The sequence below is a fragment of the Cydia fagiglandana genome, chromosome Z, assembly GCF_963556715.1.
Source record: "Cydia fagiglandana chromosome Z, ilCydFagi1.1, whole genome shotgun sequence".
Taxonomy (NCBI): domain Eukaryota; kingdom Metazoa; phylum Arthropoda; class Insecta; order Lepidoptera; family Tortricidae; genus Cydia; species Cydia fagiglandana.
Window position 1 is genome coordinate 7743718 of NC_085959.1, and position 21134 is coordinate 7764851.

Sequence of the window (21134 nt, forward strand, 5' to 3'; positions counted from 1 at the left end):
GTGGGCTATCAAATCCGCTGCAGACTATTCTTGGACTGACTCTAAGAACATTTTGGCCACATGTAAGGGTGGTATTCGACCTGTCCAATGTGTATTTTGTCTCACATTTTGCTTAATGGCAGAGTGAGACAAAATGACAAAAAATTGGACAGATGGAATACCACCCTTAGCTACGCCTATTGCTTCATGTAAATAATTACATCACATGGAAAAAATAATAAACAAAAACGTATAGTTACTGAGTTTATTAATCTTGAACAACTACATACATAAGGACTTACATTTCACAACTAACAAATTAACAACAAACACTTTTCAGTTTCCATTCATAATCTTGGCCGATATATTGCTTTTTTTTTTTCGATAATACGGTGTATCATTAGGTATCCTTATTTTTCAAATGACTCTGTTATGAATCAGGTAGGTACTTTTTCTCCTCTAATACGACTTCTGTGACAGATCCATAGAATACACATAGTTCTGTTTTTGGTACTGGTGGTTCTTTAGTATAACGCCACGCCGCTGACTCGCATATCACCGCCTGCACGCTAGCTGAGGCTGCACTGCCGTCCCGGGCCCCGGACAGGCTCGTTGTCCCGCAAACGTGGCACTACGTTCAACGTTGACGATGACACTGTCAGTCTGCCTCCGACCGGGAAATCGTTTGCGGTGCAACAGCTTGGTTTGAACTTCTTCTGGCACCACCGTTCAATCATGTAATTCCATCATAAACAAGATTGGATTACATAAATAATTGTTGTGCATTCGCTTGACAGTTGTCAATATTGACAAAGTTCAAAGCATTTTTCAAATTAGGTAGGTAATGAAGTTAAGTGTTTTATGGAGGTTTTTATTACGAAAATAAATTATTTTAAAAACTATTTCCATTACATAGCAAAAAAAAGTATTTCGAGTTTGTCAACAAAACATAACGTGTCATTGCATATTGAATGAGTTCTGACTTCCTAATAATAAGAGCTACTTTTCTCTGTATTTATTTTTAAAATAACTTGTACTAAAAGGCGCGTACCAAGACGTCCCGGTACCATGACATCTTACGACAGTTAAGCGACCGTAACGCAATGTTAAAATCCATTGCTTGCTAAACTTGACTTTAAATTAAAATTTCTCCTAAATTAAGAATTTTGAACCATCGGGACCACTTGGTGGTAACTTTGGGTACTCCAAGGAATCTCCAGTTTGATTTTTTGCTCTTATTACAGGCCACACCCTGTATAAGGAACATTATCAATTCAAATCTCTATTAAACAAAAAAAAAAACCGGGCAAGTGCGAGTCGGACTCGCGCACGAAGGGTTCCGGTACCATAATGCAACAAAATGCAAAAAAAAACGGTCACCCATCCAAGTACTGACCCCGCACGACGTTGCTTAACTCGTAAAAAAATCACGTTTGTTGTATAGGAGCCCCACTTAAATCTTTATTTTATTCTGTTTTTCGTATTTGTTGTTATAGCGGCAACAGAAATACATCATCTGTGAAAATTTCAACTCTCTATATTTCGTTTTTTTTAGCATTAGAAAGAACTTGAAAGAAGGTAAGTGTGACATGTCTTTTAATTGAAAAACGCTATTTAATAATCAGTAACTATTACTTATGAAAGCAGAAGAATATAAATGATCGTATTAGATTCATAATGGTTACATATTTGCCGTAACTTATTTTTAAAATGTGTTTTTCAATTAAAAGACACATCAAGATTGTTTACCTTATTTCTAATGCTAAAAAAAACGAACTATAGCTATCATGGTTCGTGAGATACAGCCTGGTGACAGACGGACGGACGGACGGACGGACAGCAGAGTCTTAGTAATAGGGTCCCGTTTTACCCTTTGGGTACGGAACCCTAAAAATAGCTCGTCAGAGAAACAAAAAAATGGCATAGGTACCTACCGGTTTCGACCTCGCATAAGCAAGGATGTAAGGTGACACTCATGCCTTTTGTTTTTTAACTACAAAAACTTCTTGTAATGCCTTCATAAAACAAAATAAACGAATTTGCAATGCACTGAGTTAATCATGAAAGTCATGAATAACCGATATAAGTGTGGCTCCCAATAACGTGTAGTCTATTCCAATCTATGGTTCAAGGTTTACTAGACCGCACACGAGACCCGAACTAGAGGGCATCTCGGTTACGAGTGCAAAGACATTATAGTTCGTTTTTTTAGCATTAGAAATAAGGTAAACAATCTTGATTTGTCTTTTAATTGAAAAACACATTTTAATAATAAGTTACGGCAAATATGTAACAATTATGAATCTAATACGATCATTTATATTCTTCCGCTTTCATAAGTAATCGTTTTTGATTTTTAAAAAGCGTTTTTGAATTAAACGACATGTTTAGATCGCTTACCTTCTTGCAAGTTCTACCTAATGCTAAAAAAACGAACTATAGTTCATTAAAAAAAATAAGACTTAAGGCGCTGCGAGTTCAGGTTCTCTCACTCAAACTGAGCGTTAACGTGAGCGAAAAGGCTGCGCGTGACATCATTGCTTTGCATTGTTAAGCAGGCCACTGACGAGCCTTCCAAATGGATGCCGTTACAATGGATTCATCCAAATGGAAGGCATCCTAATATTAAACATTGTACGTTTTTGACATTCACGGACCGATTTTGGATTGCAGCCACGCTATTTGGACTGTTGGAAGGCTCGTCAGTGGCCACCTTTATTTTTAGTTAGTTTTAACAAAACAAAATAATCAATGAGTCCCATCAACAATAAAATAGCGCAATTTTAGAAGCAATTTACATATTTTTAGCCTTTATATAAAAATTGTTACATTATTAATGGCGCGTTTTATACTTTATACTGTTCGTGATTTTTTTTCTATCGAGCGAAAGTTGTTAGAGTTAGACCAAGTAAAGTCTGCAGCGATTTTGATAGCCCACGCAGTGCAAGTGTTAATTTAAATGTCAAAGTTCTATGAAAATATGACGTTTAAATAACACATGCACTGCGTGGGCTATCAAAATAATTGCAGACTTTACTTGGTCGAACTCTAAATGAGGTTTCGAATCGACGAAGTTACTACAGAAGGCCTCAAGATTGCTTCAGCGCTTCATAATTTTACAATATTGTAATCTATCTTCTATCTATATATATAAATGCAAGTGTCCTGACTGACTGACTGACTGACTGACTGACTGACTGACTGATTCATCAACGCAGAGCCGAAACTACAAAAGCCAGAAAGTTGAAATTTGCACACCAGATTGCATTTATAAAGTGTACAAGAGATAAGAAGCGATTTTGAGAAATTCAATCACTAAGGGGGTTAAAAAGGGGATGAAAGTTTGTATGGGGTTAAAGTTTTCTTTTAAGCTAGGAATTTGAAACTTCGTAAAAAGATATATTATTAAAACACAAGAAAACTAATTTCAGCGTTTTTGAAAATTCATCCCCTAAGGTGGTGAAAAAGGGGTTGAAAGTTTGTATGGATATCAAAAAAAATTTCGAGTGGTGGGCTTGAATCTTTGTATTTAGGGATATTATTAGAAGACAGGAAAAGTAATTTCTGCGTTTTGTAAAATTCATCCCCTAACAGGGTTAAAAAGGGGTTGAAAATTTTAATCCATTACAAATGCTTTGAAACTTCTTAGAAAGGCATAATAGCCGATTACAAAAAACAGTGATTGCAACGTTTTTGGAAATTCAACCCCTAAGGGGGTTAAAAAGGGGATGAAAGTTCGTCTTCGGGTGCAAATTTTATTCTAAGCTAGCAACTTGAAACTTTGTAAAAAAGTATCAAATTCAAATACAAGAAAACTAATTTCAGCGTATTAGAAAATTCATCCCCCAAGGTGGTGAAAAAGGGGTTGAAAGATTGTATGGATATCAAAAATTTTTTCGAGCGCGGGACTTGAATCTTTGTATTTAGGGATATTATTAGAAGACAATAAAAGTAATTTCAGCGTTTTGTAAAGTTCATCCCCTAACAGGGTTAAAAAGGGGATGAAAGTTTGTATAGGGTTAAAGTTTTCTTTTGAGCTAGGAATTTGAAACTTCGTAAAAAGATATATTATTAAAATACAAGAAAACTAATTTCAGCGTTTTTGAAAATTCATCCCCTAAGGTGGTGAAAAAGGGGTTGAAAGATTGTATGGATATCAAAAATTTTTTCGAGCGCGGGACTTGAATCTTTGTATTTAATCCATTACAAATGCGGGCAACAGCTAGTATGTATATAAATGCAAGTGTCCTGACTGACTGACTGACTGATTCATCAACGCAGAGCCGAAACTACAAAAGCCAGAAAGTTGAAATTTGCACACCAGATTGCATTTAGAAAGTGTACAAGACATAAGAAGCGATATTGAGAAATTCAACCCCTAAGGGGGTTAAAAAGGGGATGAAAGTTTGTATAGGGTTAGGGTTTTCTTTTGAGCTAGGAATTTGAAACTTCGTAAAAAGATATATTATTAAAATACAAGAAAACTAATTTCAGCGTTTTTGAAAATTCATCCCCTAAGGTGGTGAAAAAGGGGTTGAAAGATTGTATGGATATCAAAAATTTATTCGAGCGCGGGACTTGAATCTTTGTTTTTAATCCATTACAAATGCTTTGAAACTTCTTAGAAAGGAATAATAGCCGATTTAAAAAAAAAGTGATTGCAACGTTTTTGGAAATTCAACCCCTAAGGGGGTTAAAAAGGGGATGAAAGTTCGTCTTCGGGTGCAAATTTTATTCTAAGCTAGCAACTTGAAACTTTGTAAAAAGGTATTAAATTAAAGTACAAGAAAACTAATTCAAGCATTTTTGTAAATTATCCCCCAAGGTGGTGAGAAAAGGGTTGAAAGTTTGTATGGAGATCGGATATTTTGTGAGTGCGGAACTTGAATTTTTGTATAAGGGCATATTCCCATAATAGGTACCTATTATGAGAATACAAGAAAAGTAATTTCAGCAACCAACATCAAAATTCACTTGACTTAAAACTTCATACAACTTTGCTAAAAAAGAAAAGTACTTAATTTCAACATTGCTTGGATATGAAAATTATAGGTACTAAAGATGTAAAATGTTGAAGATAAAGATTCCACGCGGACGAAGTCGCGGGCAACAGCTAGTATGTATATAAATGCAAGTGTCCTGACTGACTGACTGACTGATTCATCAACGCAGAGCCGAAACTACAAAAGCCAGAAAGTTGAAATTTGCACACCAGATTGCATTTAGAAAGTGTACAAGACATAAGAAGCGATATTGAGAAATTCAACCCCTAAGGGGGTTAAAAAGGGGATGAAAGTTTGTATGGGGTTAAAGTTTTCTTTTAAGCTAGGAATTTGAAACTTCGTAAAAAGATATGTTATTAAAATACAAGAAAAGTTGTTTCAGCGTTCTTGAAAATTCATCCCCTAAGGTGGTGAAGAAGGGGTTGAAAGTTTGTAAGGAAATCAAAAAAAATTTCGAGTGGTGGACTTGCATCTTTGTATTTAGGGATATTATTAGAAGACAGGAAAAGTAATTTCAGCGTTTTGTAAAATTCATCCCCTAACAGGGTTAAAAAGGGGTTGAAAATTTTAATCCATTACAAATGCTTTGAAACTTCTTAGAAAGGCATAATAGCCGATTACAAAAAAAAAGTGATTGCAACGTTTTTGGAAATTCAACCCCTAAGGGGGTTAAAAAGGGGATGAAAGTTCGTCTTCGGGTGCAAATTTTATTTTAAGCTAGGAACTTGAAACTTTGTAAAAAGGTATTATATTAAAATACAAGAAAACTAATTTCAGCGTTTTTGAAAATTCATCCCCCAAGGTGGTGAAAAAGGGGTTGAAAGTTTATATGGATATCAAAAATTTTTTCGAGCGCGGGTCTTGAATCTTTGTATTTGGGGATATTATTAGAAGACAATAAAAGTAATTTCAGCGTTTTGTAAAATTCATCTCCTAACAGGGTTAAAAAGGGGATGAAAGTTTGTATGGGGTTGAAGTTTTCTTTTGAGCTAGGAATTTAAAACTTTGTTAAAAGATATATTATTAAAATACAAGAAAACTGATTTCAGCGTTTTTGAAAATTCATCCCCTAAGGTGGTGAAAAAGGGGTTGAAAGTTTGTATGGATATCAAAATTTTTTTCGAGCGCGGGACTTGAATCTTTGTATGTGGGGATATTGTTAGAAGGCAATAAAAGTAATTTCAGCGTTTTGTAAAATTCATCCCCTAACAGGGTTAAAATGGGTTTCAAATATTTAATCCATTACTAATGCTTTGAAAATTCTTAGAAAGGCATAATAGCCGATTACAAAACAAAGTAATTGCAACGTTCTTGGAATTTCAATCCCTAAGGGGGTTAAAAAGGGGATGAAAGTTCGTCTTTAGGTGCAAATTTTATTTGAAGCTAGGAACTTGAAACTTTGTAAAAAGGTATTAAATTAAATAACAAGAAAACTAATTTCAGCGTTTTTGAAAATTTATTCCCTATGGTGGTGAAAATGGGGTTGAAAGTTTGTATGGATATTATACATTTTTTCGAGCGCGGGATTTGAATCTTTTTATTTGGGGATATTATTAGAAGACAATAAAAGTGATTGCAGCGATTTGTAAAAATCATCCCCTAACAGGGTTAAAATGGGGTTGAACGTTTGAATCCATTACAAATGCTTTGAAACTTCTTAGAAAGACATAATAGCCGATTACAAAAAAAAAGTAAGTAATTGCAACGTTTTAGGAAATTCTACCCCTAAGGGGGTTAAAAGGGGGGTGAAAGTTCGTCTTGGGGTGTAAATTTAATTTTAAGCTAGGAACTTGAACTTTAAAAAAAAAAAAGGTTATAAAATAAAAAACATGAAAACTAATTCAAGCATTTTTGAAAATCATCCCTCAAGGTGGTGAGAAAGAGGTTGAAAGTTTTTGTATGGAGATCAGATACTTTGTGAGTGCGGAACTTTAATCTTTGTATAAGGGCATAGGTACCTATTATGAGAATACAAGAAAAGTAATTTCAGCAACCAACATCAAAATCCACTTGAAATAAAACTTCATACAACTTGCTAAAAAAGAAAAGTAGGTACTTAATTTCAACATTGCTTGGATATGAAAATTATAGGTACTAAAGATGTAAAATGTTGAAGATAAGATTCCACGCACGAAGTCGCGGGCAACAGCTAGTCAAACATACAAAGAAACATACGAGCAAAATAAGTGTGTTAAAAACACTACGATTAAAAAAACACTGCTGCTGAACCCACTGCACCTTAGATAATGATTATTACATATGTACTTTTAAAAATATATAACTTTTTGGGAGATATCGTTTTTAAACCGGTTGGTCATCACGTTTTTGAAAACGTTGGTACCATACAATTTATTTAAAATATGGGAAACATTAAATCATGTTGTCGAATTTTGTAACCTGGCTCTTTTGCGTCAAATCCGGTAGTTCTGATTTTTTGCAGACTTGTTTATGATGTTGGCCCAATGAATAATCCAAGTTTGTGACTTCGAGCGCCGAACGCAACTTTGTCAAAAATCTGTTAAACCGCATTTTTTTTAGATTTGGACGATTATAACCCTAAAGTACTAGTTTTTGGTAGTAACTTCCTAGGGCGTTTTTAAAGTAGACTAAATTTGCTACAATAAGACACTAGAATTGTCTCTGTACATTTAATATTTTCCGAGATAAAGCCTTTCAAAATTTTATAATTTTAAAAGGCTTTATCTCGTATAATATAAGGGTTAGGTAGGTAATTTATATGGAATTCATCACCGCCACGTTCTACAAAATATTTATTTTCCATAATTGTTTTTTTTTTCAAAATTGGCACTCATACATTTTTTTATGGAAAAATAATATTTTGTAGAACGTGCCGGTGATGAATTCCATATAAATTACCTACCTAACCCTTATATTATAGCTAAGAACTGATGTAAAATTATAAAATTTTGAAAGGCTTTATCTCGGAAAATATTAGATGTACAGAGACAATTCTAGTGTCTTATTGTAGCAAATTTAGTCTACTTTATAAACACCCTAGGAAGTTACTATCAAAAACTAGTACTTTAGGGTTATAATCACCCAAATCTAAAAAAATTGCGGTTTATTCGATTTTTGACAAAGTTGCGTTCGGCGCTCGAGGTCACAAACTTGGATTATTAATTGGGCCAACATCATAAACAAGCCTGCAAAAAATCAGAACTACCGGATTTGACGCAAACGCAAAATGTATAATTTTACTGTATTATGAGTTCTAGTCGTATTTTTTTTTAATCGTAGTTATTACATTGATTTTTTTTAATGTATAGAGTGTCAAAGGACTGTCTCAGAGAGAATCATACTTTGTCTTACACTAGTACTAGCACCCAAAAGAAAAGGATGAGTATAGTTTTTCTGGTTGTTACTGACTGACAAATTGGTTTGACCAACTATAGCAATAGTAAATAGACAGCGAAGGTTAAGGAGTTGGGGCATTGGGGCGTGTTTATTATACATATCGATTTGTGTTTATTATACAATTGCTACTTGCTACTCGTGCTTAGTGTTATTTTCGATTTGAGTGTTATGAGATTTTGACGCCATGCGGGTCGTTTGGAAACTCAAAATGCCATACAAAATGACACTTTTTTTAACGCAAACGCGCTAAGTCACGCTATCGAATGAAATATACCTACAGTACAATAGGGGTACTGGATTTAAGGGGCTGTCCATAAATTACGTGATCTATTTTTGATGATTTTTGACCCCCGTCTAAAATCATCCAAAAATCATGCTTCGAATGACCCCGTTTCCTACTACGTCATGGCATCATCCGATGTCCAGACCCCCCGCCCCCAATTTGAAATGACGTAATTTATGGATAGCCCCTAAGGGGTCATCCATTAATTACGTCACACGTTTAGGGGGAGGGAGGGGGTCAAAATGTGACATATTGTGACATGGGGGAGGGGGGAGACACAAACTTTGTGACGTCACTTTAACTTCATCAGTAACCGAAAATTTATTTAAATTATTTTATTCGCTGTACATTTAAATAACAAGTTTTTAAAACGATAATCGTTTTTATTCGTTTAATTTTCTTTCCTAAGCAGTTTTGGGTTATAAAATTACTAATATTTATATCGTCAAAAATATTTTGATAAAATATTAATAATACTTAGGTACTTACTTAATTCGATTTGGCGATTTCGTAGAAAAAATGTGACGTCACACTAGGGGGGGAGGGGTTTGCCAAATGTGACCAAGTGTGACAAGGAGGGGTCAAAAAACCTAGAAATTGGTGTGACGTAATTAATGGATGACCCCTAAGTATAAAAGAAAACATTCGCTCGCTAAATAAAAACTCGCTTATCGCAACTCGCTAATTCGCTGATCTAAGTAGGCTAGGCCTAGATCTCAAAATGAGATAATAATAACGAATATATATTATTATTATTTGAGCACCTGTGAAAAAAACAAGTTGTATTTCTAAACCGCCGAGGCGTGTTGAATTGTGTAGGTATATATATATCCAAGGCTGGTCGTACAATAGGCATATAATCTGTCATTATTATGTTATTGACTAATTTTCATATGTCCTTGCAAGCCAAATTGGAAAATAAGTGGTCAGTTTCAGAGAATACCATCTTTCGACTCAAGTGGGCTAAAGCCGGCCACTGACTAACAGGCCGCCGGACGATATCGGCCTGTCAGTTAGAACAAAAATTTGACAGCTCCGAACAACTGACCGACCTATACCGTCCGGCGGACTGTTAGTCAGTGGTCAGCTTAATAGTTATAACTAAATAGTAACTCTGTGACCTGTAGAGGTCGCGATATAGGATTACTAAGGATAGTAGAGCATTATTCCCGATCGCATTTTCCCCCACTCGCGTTAGTTCCGGGTAGCATTATTCCCGGTCGCATTTTTCCCCACTTTTCATGGACGTCACACTAAATTAATAGGTTAGGTAGGTTAGGTTCGTTAGGTAGCTTCAGATGCCCGAAGGGCAAACCGCCCAGAAATAGGCTTCGCGGGGCTCCGTCTAGCTAAGTTGTGAACTAACGCTACGCGGAACGCGGAACTAACGATAATGGGGAAAAATGCGACCGGGAATAATGCTACCCGGAACTAACGCGAGTGGGGAAAAATGCGATCGGGAATAATGCTACGCGGAACTAACGCATTTGGGGCACTGATGAGAGAGAATGAGTAGCTAGCTCATTACTTACATTAGACCGGGCCGGGTCCGATCAGGCAATCACGTGATTGCTTTCCATAGAAAACGATGCGCCGGAAGCTCCGGCTCGGATACGGCCCGGTCTAACGTGAGTCATCCTTAAGACTTAAGACATGTATGAATCCGCCGTATTGAAACATTTCCAAGAAATAAGTCGACAAAAGAAATAAGCCAGTTATTAATTTAGTTTAGTAGTACCTATCACTGTATATATATTTTTAAATTTTTTAAATATTTTTTAATAATATTATGGGAAGGTTTATGAAGGTATTTCTGTTCTTCCTGGGGTTGAAACGATATAATGATTAAAATTAAAAAAAAAGTCAAGCATGAGGCTAATTGCCACCTGTAGAGGAGAACATCCGGACATACGAAAGCATATTTGCCCAAGCTGAAACCGAGACCGCGCTTGGTCATAAATGTCAATAAATTAGTCAAGATTTTGCAGATCTTTATCACATTCACCGCTGACCTACGCGCGTAGCGCTACGTCGTAGCCGATAACCTGAGTTTCCAGGTACGTAGCAGAAATCATTCGTAGAGGCAAAACGACAACGTGTCGTGATTAGCGCTGAATGGGTACAGTCAGCAGCACAAGTTGGTAAGCGGCCAAGGTGTTCAAAATAATCTTGACGCGACTTTATTGTTAAGAAAATATGAGCGCATCAAGGTAATTTTGATCACCTCGCCCGCTTAGCAACTTCTGCTGCTGACTGTTCAACAATAGTGTAACAACTAGATATAATTCCAAAGGCATTTACTATTCTGTAAATGTAAAGGTTATTCACGAATGCCAGAGAATCATAAATCATTAAATTACTTCGTATATAATAACTACTTTAAAACGGCAACGCAGAGACGATAACCTTATTATCTACCAAAACTCAAAACGTCTCTCCTAAATGAACAACAGTGTCATTGTTATTTCACTAAGTATCCGTTGAATGTTCTTTTTTCTAAAAAAATACCCTTTTTAAAAGTTGATTCGTATATTTTCCTCCCTTAGGGCAGAAATCTCTTGTTTTATTTTCTCCACAGAAACAGCAAGTATAAATACTCATTCAAATATTACAGCAAATGAAACCTTACGATCCATTAAACAACTTAAAAAATTAACACAATAATCCGCTTTTTCATAAAATTTTACGCGCCGGATATTGCCTATTTCATAATATTTTTGATTATTATACATACTTAAAACGTGTTAAGGAATGACTCCCGCTAGACCGGGCCGGGGCCGGGTCGGAGCATCCGGCGCTTCGTTTTCTATGGAAAGTACCACGAGAATCAGCCGTCATAGATAATGATGAAATGGCCCGGTCTAGCGTGAGTCATCCTTTATCCTTTACTATGACGAGAGTAGCAAAGTTTGGCAGATCGCAGATGTCACCAGTTGTCAAAATGGTAAGCTTTATTGTCGTCATGTCACGAGCAATTATTTAAACGCGTCGAAATTAGCTTTTGAGGTTTAAACTGTTTAAAGCATGTCCTGAAGCATGAAACATCAGTACCTACTTTAATTAAACTAACGTAATACATCTCGTCGGCTGACAGCAAAACTCACTAAGTACTATCAAAAAATTAAAGTAACAATGCACTTTATTACACTTTTAACACGGTTTATTGTCCAATAATTACAATGATGTTAGTTAGTGACTTTTGCTTGTCACCCGACGATCTGTTATTTATAATGGGACGAAGGAAGAAAACTTGAAAAATATCGCCCACGCTTTCATGGCAGTAAGCACTCATTTTATTCTAAAGGATTGTTATTGATTATAATATTTTCATGCGGACAACGAAGGTAAACAAGATGTTTTGTAAAATAAAGTTACGAATATACTACTTAACTCATTAACTGCGTGGGATTAGGTACTTAACGAGCAATTAATGTGACAAATTGCCGATTCACTGTGTACATGAATACTGTGTGCCTTTGGAAACGTCCGAGACTTCAAAACTTGTGATATTTATGTAAGGGGATTATAATGTTCCATTATCTTCATGTAGTATGAAGTTTTCCTAAATTTTTCCAGAAGTGTTCCAATTTTATTTGATACTATCCACAGACAATATACAGAGACAAGTAAACACTTTAGTATAAAAAACTCACCCATCACTGCGATGAGGAGCGCGTATCGCAACCGATACATGTTTTCGACGAGCGCTACCTGAGAATTAGAAGCACTCTGCCCGGGCCCGGGTATATGCCGCGCACAACATACATGCGGCAGTGTTTACACTGGGCAGGCGTGGCTCACTCCGCGATTTCATCACTTTGCTACAGGTAGCTAAAAGTCCATCCGTTCGACCCCAATTTTGGGGTTTGTCATAAGCCGTGCGTGGCGCTGTCGCCACCTAGCGGCCATATCTGTGCTAATCGTGACAGACGCGTTTTGTTAGAGAGTGAGTCTTCTGTACCTAGTACTATTATTTATTCTGTGCACTGGGTAAAGTGGTTTTGAAAACTGGGTTATCGGCAGATGGTCTAAAACGCAAAATTACTAGTGTGATGTTTGGCCCAATCGCAATTAGTCTACATCGCAAACGGTCTAGAACGCAAAATGTCCACTTTTTATATCACCACATTTTACATAGGTAGGTTAGGTTCGTTAGGTATCTTCAAATGGCCGAAGGCCAAACAGCAAAGAATAACTGCCAAGCTGGCAAAATTTGCTGCTCCCTTTATATAACATGTTTTATAATATAAATTATCAAACATATTTTGGTGATTATAAATTATAACGCCTTAGCTTTTATAAGGGAGGTGTGATCTAGACACGCGGCAGCGTGTCAAGCCAAGTTCAAGCAAAGGAACTGGCTAGCCAGCGCCGAGTGTAATATTACACGAACCATAATATTACACGAACCACTTGGTGCCACTTTTGACCCTTCTATAACTCAAAACATCTTTGACGTAAACACATAAAACTACGTGTGTTTAATTATATCCATAAGGATATCTAGAAGCCCAAATTTCATGAAGCTAGCTCAAACGGTTATAAAGGTATGAAGGTCAAAAAGTCGTAAATTTTAAGACTGACTTATGACTTATAGTACCTAAACCTAACCTACTTCCAGATGACCTAGAAGGATGAAATTTGGAATCCAGCTTGGTTATTGTGTGTAACCGTAGGAAAAAATCTAAAAATATAATAAAGTTAAAAAATAGGGGGGGTCCCCATACAAAAAAACCACTTTTTATTGGGACTGACATATAAGTACCTAAACCTAACCTACTTCCAGATGACCCAGAAGGATGAAATTTGGAATTCAGCTCGGTTATTGCGTGTAACCGTAGGAAAAAATCTAAAAATAAAATAAAGTTTAAAAATAGGGGGGGTCCCCATACAAAAAAAACATTTTTTATTGGGACTGATATAAGTACCTAAACCTAACCTACTTCCAGATGACCTAGAAGGATGAAATTTGGAATCCAGCTCGGTTATTGTGTGTAAGCGTAGGAAAAAATCTAAAAATAAAAAAAAGTTAAAAAATAGGGGGGGTCCCCATACAAAAAAATATTTTTTTATTGTAGCGTTGGAACCGTTACAAGCAGATATTTGAAACTACCCCAATATATGTATTATTATATTTGCTATATTAAAATAAAGTTTAGTCAAAAAATAAGTGGTGTCCCCATACAAAAAACTTTTAATACGCTCTAAACAACCGGCCAACGGTGTGTCGTCGGCGGCGCGCGGTACCACATAATTATACAAAGAACAGAAGTAAAAACCATACAGCGGAAACACAAGAAAAAACATTAAATCTCAATACCTGCCTAGTTTTCTTTACAAAAAGTATTGATATCCCACCAAAAACATAAATGTAAAAAAGGAGAGCCAAGTTCAATACAAAAATTATGCTTGGCTGTGGGGCTCACCGCAAAAAGAATGGAGATCTAGATGAGTGCCACTGCCAAGTTCTATGCAAAATCCAAATATGTATTTATAGGAACAAAATAACATTATTAACAAGTATTAAACTCTATTTCCTTGCTTTATTGGATACCTATAACAATTGCTGTTATTTAAAAAAATGTGAGATCTTAAAGTAGGTTAGATTTGGCTTGGCCAGGTTTTATCAGAATTACAATATATATAAAATGATTGATATAATGAAAACTGGCCAAGTCAAATCTAACCTACTTTAAGATCTCACATTTTTTAAATAACAGCAATTGTTATAGGTATCCAATAAAGCAAGGAAATAGAGTTTAATACTTGTTTATAATGTTATTTTGTTCCTATAAATACATATTTGGATTTTGCATAGAACTTGGCAGTGGCACTCATTTAGATCTCCATTCTTTTTGCGGTGAGCCCCACAGCCAAGCATAATTTTTGTATTGAACTTGGCTCTCCTTTTTTACATTTATGTTTTTGGTGGGATATAGAATGAGGGAGAGGACCTCTGATGCTCGCGAGCGAGGCTTTGTCCTGGTGCAAAGGCTGGCCTTGCTATCCAACGTGGTAACGCGTGATGATAATTTTAATGTAAGTAGGACCAGGACCTAAGTTGGACACAGGTTGAAACGAAACTTCGTTTGGACACTATCGAAGATTTAGTATCGATATGCCCAAAGATTCAGCAGTTTTGTGGCCGATACCGAACCTTCGGCTGAATCTAAAAAACCTCGCAAACCTACTAGCAAATGTATATGTAACACACGGACGCTATGGACTGTTAGGTTTTAGTCTGTGTCTTATTGTTTATCTACAATAAAAGGTAGAAACGAGTTTCAAGGAAACGTCACTTTTAATGTCTAAACCCTAGTACTCATTATCTTGCTGTAAGATAATGAGTACAAGAGCGAGATGCAGTTGTACTGATAGAGTAAGAAAGAAATAGAGAAATATAATAATAAAAATGATACTCTAGCGGATAGTGAACAAGCTCTTTCAAGACTGTAAGCAAAAACCAGAATATAATAGACAGAGCTCGGCAGGGGTGAGCCATTTTGACGTCATATAGATACACCATAGAAAAAAATATTAAAATAAAACTTTATAAATTATAATTAAACTAAAATGACAATGCCTTATGTACAAATAAACTTTAATAATAGCATTTAGCTATCAATTTAGTTAGCAATACAAAAAATAACCTGAATATTCACCAAGTGGTTCGCATCATCTGGGATATTGTCTATAAACTCTGTATCTATAGGTATTTAAATAAAAGCAATAAACAAAATCTACCCTCAAATGGCTCCTTAAGCCAGTTCAGGGTAGAAGAAAACATTACGCGATCAAGTAAAGTAGGTTAAGGTCAGGTCATTCAGTGACTGATCCAGGCGGTTTTGTAATTGGTTGGGTATCAAATAAATATTGTAACTACCCGAAAAAGAACAAATTGTTTGTTTAATTTTATTTAAATACCTAAAGATACAGACTATAGCGTTAAGCTAGATTACGTCACATTCCGTGATTCATTAGTAAAAAAAACCGCAGATAAAAATAAAAATAAATGTTGTTGCGTCAATTGCGAGCAATGCGCTTCAATAACTCAACTCTTAACTCTTTTGTCATTATTTAATTGTCACTTACTTGTATAATACAAAACTTATTGTATTTCAAATTATTCCGTGATTATATTCTAGCACAGGTGTATCCAAACTTTTTTACCTGAGGGCCATATTGCGATATTGCGCCCAGAAACTTTCGCGCGGGCCACCGTCGGCGCCGAGAGGAAAGGGGGGGGGGGGGGGGCTGAAGCCCTGAATTGTATCTGGTTACTGCTGTTAGGGCTGAAGCCCTGAAGCCTGGCTCCCGCGGGCTGGATTGGAACGCTTCGCCGGATTTGGCCCGCGGGCCGGGGTTTGGTTTAGAGAGCCCTGTTCTAGCAAATGTGTCATTGTTTTCAAATGAGACAAATAGGTAGGTAGTTATTGTTATCACTAATCTAGTAATCACTCTTCTTCTCTCTTCTTCTCAGTCGTGCACTCTTGTCAGAGTGGTTGTGGCTGTTGTGATGACGCGCATGGCATGGCTGGCATGGCATAGCATTTCCGGTTATGTTGGTGGACTTCAAACTTTGGGCCCGATTCGGATTTGGAAATAGACATCTATTAGACAACTTGTGGACATCACCAAGATACGATAACGATATGTTTAAGATCTAACCTGTTAAATTTGACATTTGCGAGATTCTGGGGATACTCTTGAACGATTTCCACAGGATATGACTTAGAGATCCAATTCACATCTAATAGATATCTTTAATATCTTACTGTATATAACGTAAAAGTGACATTGATTTCCCGAATTGCGTTGCAAAAGAGAACTAGTTGATATCTAAACTATAACGTATCTAGAATGGATCTAGTAGGTACTTAAAGATCGAAAAGATAAGACTGGAAAGATAAGACTCACCATCAGGACTGGCTAGAACAAAGCTCCGAAGCGCCACAGCACTGAGTATAGTAATAAAAGACAGTATTATTTGCAATAACACCGAGGAAAACGGCATGACGGAGAGATTCTACCTGTCAGAATGATAGTTACCTATAGACTAACTCGCCCGTTAGTCACCATACCAATACAATACAAGTATCACCATACTTGGAGGTTGTTCAGGGGAAAAACTCTTACTTAATCCAGGAGACAATGACATATTTAATTGCATTGAGATATGCAATTGATGGGCAAGAGGAAGTTCGGTAAGGAAAAGATGTTTAATCGATATTAAACTTTCGTGAGACATATTTTAAAATGTTTATACGACAACGGTTTCACTCACTTGAATTGCAGTCGCTTTATCCAATTGTGCTCGCGGCACTTGAGCCTGAGGAAGGACCCCCGACGGGCCCGAAATATGTCGCCAATAGCGACTAAACATTCAAGTGAGTGAAACCGTTATCGTATAAACATTTTAAAAGATGTTTATGTACTCAACGGGAAAGCCTAAATGAAAAGGTATTAGTTATTACAGCAATTAGGTAATATAGTAGGTACACTGTGCAACGTGGGGGGTAAGTGGAAAATAGCTAGCTAGGGGTATAGGCTAGCAACTTATAGAGCAACGAAATCCTTCTAGTTAGTGTGCCATACTACTTATCATTATTAATTAATCCGGGCGCCTGGCAGCTGTTCCCTAAAAATGTATCGGGATGACAGATGCTAACGAAAAGTCACAAATTACATGATTTGAGTTTCAATATGCGTTTTTTATCAACTTTATTCCACTTTCCACCTAAAATACTAAATTATTAATGAGGCCTTAATAGGCCAAGTGGATTAAACGAAGCCGACATTAGCTAATTGGATAAAGTTAGGGTCGGTTGCAACAAACCGTCTGTCACCGTCAAAACGTTCGCTAAATTGTATCACAGTATACTACGTCCGTGGCAAACAAGTACTCGGACCGCCTGATGGTAAGCAGTCACCGTTGCCTATATGGACGCCTGCAACTCCAGAGGTCTTACATGCGTGTTGCTGACCCGTCTCCGCACCCTTGTTGATTTCTGGCAACCTGAGTAAGGCAGGCAAGCCAGTCTGGCAAACCGGTAGGAACACAACACAGGATCTACTGTATTTTGCTGCGGTTTTCTGTAATGGCTCCTCTACACGATGGGCCAACGCCGGCCACTCCAAGGAACGCAGCCATGCGGTAGAATGAAATAGCAATATCACTTGCTCCCTCTAACGCATAAATGTGTCCCTTGGAGTGGCTGGCGTTGGCCCATCGTGTAGAGGACCCATAAGGTGAAGGTCCTAAGCCTACAGCCTACCCCAATTGGGCTTACTTTGTTTAGCCGAAGAAATTGATGTTATTATAACCACCTAATACGCAATGCCGGGCCGGAGCTTCCGGTGCATCGTTTTAATATGAAAAGCATCACGTGATCGCCAGTCATATTATAAAAAATTTAGCGTCGGAAGATCCGGCCCGGACATGGCCCGGTCTAACGTGAGTCATATATTCTTTAGGATAGTTAGGGTTTTATGGTTTAGAGTTAGGTTTTGCTATTTTAATGCTAATACCACAGAATAAATAATAGTTCTAGGTATAGAAGACACACTCTCTAACAAAACGCGTCTGTCACGATCAGCACAGATATAGCCGCTAGGTGGCGACCGCGCCATGCGCGGCTTATGGCAAACCCCAAAATTGGGGTCGAACGGATGGACTTTTAGCTACCTGTAGCAAAGCGACGAAATCGCGGAGTGAGCCACGCCTGCTAATACCTTGTTTTTAATTACAATGTCGAAGTTCCATTTGGTTGATAATAAATAAATGTTACCTTGTAATACTGCTCTCGTTAACAATGTTTATCCTTACTCAGATAACGCGCAAGTTTTATTTGTATTTCGCTTAGCAATGTACATTGTTGTTAATAGAAAGGCGTATTTCGTACAACATTTTACTCGAAAAATACTTACCGGAGGGCCTACCGCGAACACCTAAGTAGCGGGCATCTTTTTCTTTCACTACAATTAAGGTGTAATAAGAGCAACAGAGAAAGATGCCAGCAATTTGCGAACTTCGGTGTTCGCGGTTGTACTTAGGCCAGATCAGGCGTGGCTCACTCCGCGATTTCGTCGCTTTGCTACAGGTAGCTAAAAGTACATCCGATCCACACCAATTTTGGTGGCTAGCCATAAGCCGCGCGTGGCGCTGTCGCCACCTAGCGCCCATATCTGTCCTGATCTTAACAGACGCGTTTTGTTAGAGAGTGAGTCTTCTGTACTTAGTATTTATTCTGTGGCCAGATTTTGCGCACGGCCGGTCAGGGTATACGGCGGGGCGTAAACCTATCCTTTACAACCTAGTGACGTAAAATAAAAACAAAACACTCACCCGTCGCCATGTTGCCCGTCAAAAGATCCGCGTGAAACTGTCTCGAACGTCAGGAAACCAATGTAACGTATAATTGCATTAGCCTTATCTATTTACGAGACATAATCTATTTACTTCGACTGCCAAACAATTTGAGACCTTGCTGCTTATGTAATAAGCTTCAGCAAGAGAGCGATAGTTAGTATATATGGTATTGAGGAGGGCTATTAACAGCTGAGTCAATATAATAATCATATGTGTAGTATAGTTTGTCAAAGGACTGTCTCATTTCAATCATACTTTGTCTCACACTAGTCATCATCATCTCAGCCATAAGACGTCCACTGCTGAACATAGGCCTCCCCCTTGGATCTCCATACGTGCCGGTGCATGCATCCAGCGTACTAGCACTTAAAAGAAAAGGATAAGTATAGTTTTCTTGGAGCTTACTGACTAACAAATTGCTTTGACCAATGCCTGTGACATGCTTTTTGCCGTTTTTTTTACTTTTTTAAAGGAGGATTACTCCTTGTTTGAGGGGTGTTTTTTTCCTATAACTTGGCTCTGTCAGAATCTGGTTTTAGAATCAGGCTTAGCATTATTTCATTAAGAAAGGCTTAGAGCATTTAATAACAGGAGTCGCCTTTAAGAGCTTACCGAGGCGTTACCGTACCGAGGAGTGTCATCAGGAGCTTGCGTTGACGGGGCCGAATCGGCGCAGACTTCTTCAATAAATATATATCCAAAAATGTAGGCCGTTTTCATAGGTAAACGTAAAATATTACATTTGTATTTCACCTGTCTAATACCAGTGCCATGTTTATCAAAAGCTTGTAACTTGTAATACAAGTGGAAGTCCCTTTCTAACAAATGCTGTCAAAAAGGGACTTCCGCTTGTATTACAAGTTACAAGCTTTTGATAAACAGGGCACAGGTGCCTGTATTGTATCGACAGTGCAGAGGTAACGTGGGAAAACTCTTAACAAACTCGATGAGAAATGCGACGAACCTTCCATATAAAGCCCCTACACAATGGGCCAGCGTGGGCCAGTCTGGCTGGGGGACGACTGCATTAATACTTTCATCGTTCTTTTAATAAAAAAGCTGATGTTAGTAAACATGCATGTTGTTGCTGTGTAGGTATCTTATAGCATAGAACAATCATATTAACACATTCACCGCTGAGCTACGGTTGTAGCGCTACCAGTGCCATGTTTATCAAACGCTTGTAACTTGTAATACAAGTGGAAGTCCCTTTCTAACAAAAGCTGTCAAAAAGGGACTTCCGCTTGTATTACAAGTTACAAGCTTTTGATAAACAGGGCACAGGACTATCTCAAATCTGCAGTTCCTTCGGTACTTGTGTGAAGATACCTATGACGTGTAAGTAGGTAAGTAGCTATATTATAATGTGTACCTACCTGCATGCTTTAAAATAGCAACCTTTCCTAGCCTCCCTGACTGCTTGTGGGCTTTATGAAGAACTGGTCTGGCCTAGTGGGTAGTGACCCTGCCTATGAAGCCGATGGTCCCGGGTTCGAATCCTGGTAAGGGCATTTATTTGTATAATGATTGGTTGTTTTCTATGTATTTAAGTATTTACATATTATGTATAAGTATACATCGTTGTCTGAGTACCCACAACACACATGCCTTCTTGAGCTTACCGTGGGGCTTAGTCAATTCGTGTAAAACTGTCCTATAATATTTATTTATTTAAGAATGGAACTAAATAGATCGTACATTTGAATCGGACAACTGAACTCCAAAATGTTTGATTTTAACCGACATTCCGTCATCAGGTCATGACATCATCATACCACACAGCTATATCTGACTGGTTGCTAAAAAATATTCTAGGCGTTTATGGATTCCTGTTCCCTACTGGTAAGAGCCAAATAACTTTGACCTGTAATCCTAAATCGCAAAAAATCTTATTCTTCCGTACACCCCTTTCGAATTGAAGTAATTGAACATGGAATTGACACTAAATGTCGCCAGTAACTGTATCGGTGGACCTTATTACAAAAGGCATAAGGTTTACATAACACTAACAGGATAACAGTGTGGGCGATGGTACCTATCGCCTGGGGGCACGGCAATGCCCCTGCCTGGTCAAGATAAGGGAAACTGCCAATACCTTTTAGTACTATGGAATAAAGATACTACT

General features: G+C 37.4%; 1 protein-coding gene across 3 annotated transcripts in view; it reads right to left on the bottom strand.

The window, feature by feature from the left end:
* Window positions 1-19031, bottom strand: part of LOC134678741 (beta-alanyl-dopamine/carcinine hydrolase) — an 83874-nt gene extending 64843 nt beyond the window's left edge. Inside the window, exon 1 of one of the 3 annotated variants that reach the window (XM_063537427.1) lies at window positions 18986-19031. In XM_063537427.1, coding sequence (XP_063393497.1) covers window positions 18986-18995 — 10 coding nt within the window. In that variant the 5' untranslated portion in view covers window positions 18996-19031. Of the gene's footprint in view, window positions 1-12293; window positions 12349-16557; window positions 16678-18985 lie in introns of those variants that run through there. The other 2 variants (XM_063537423.1, XM_063537424.1) reach the window with 2 other exon arrangements.
* Between the last annotated feature and the right edge of the window lie 2103 nt (window positions 19032-21134).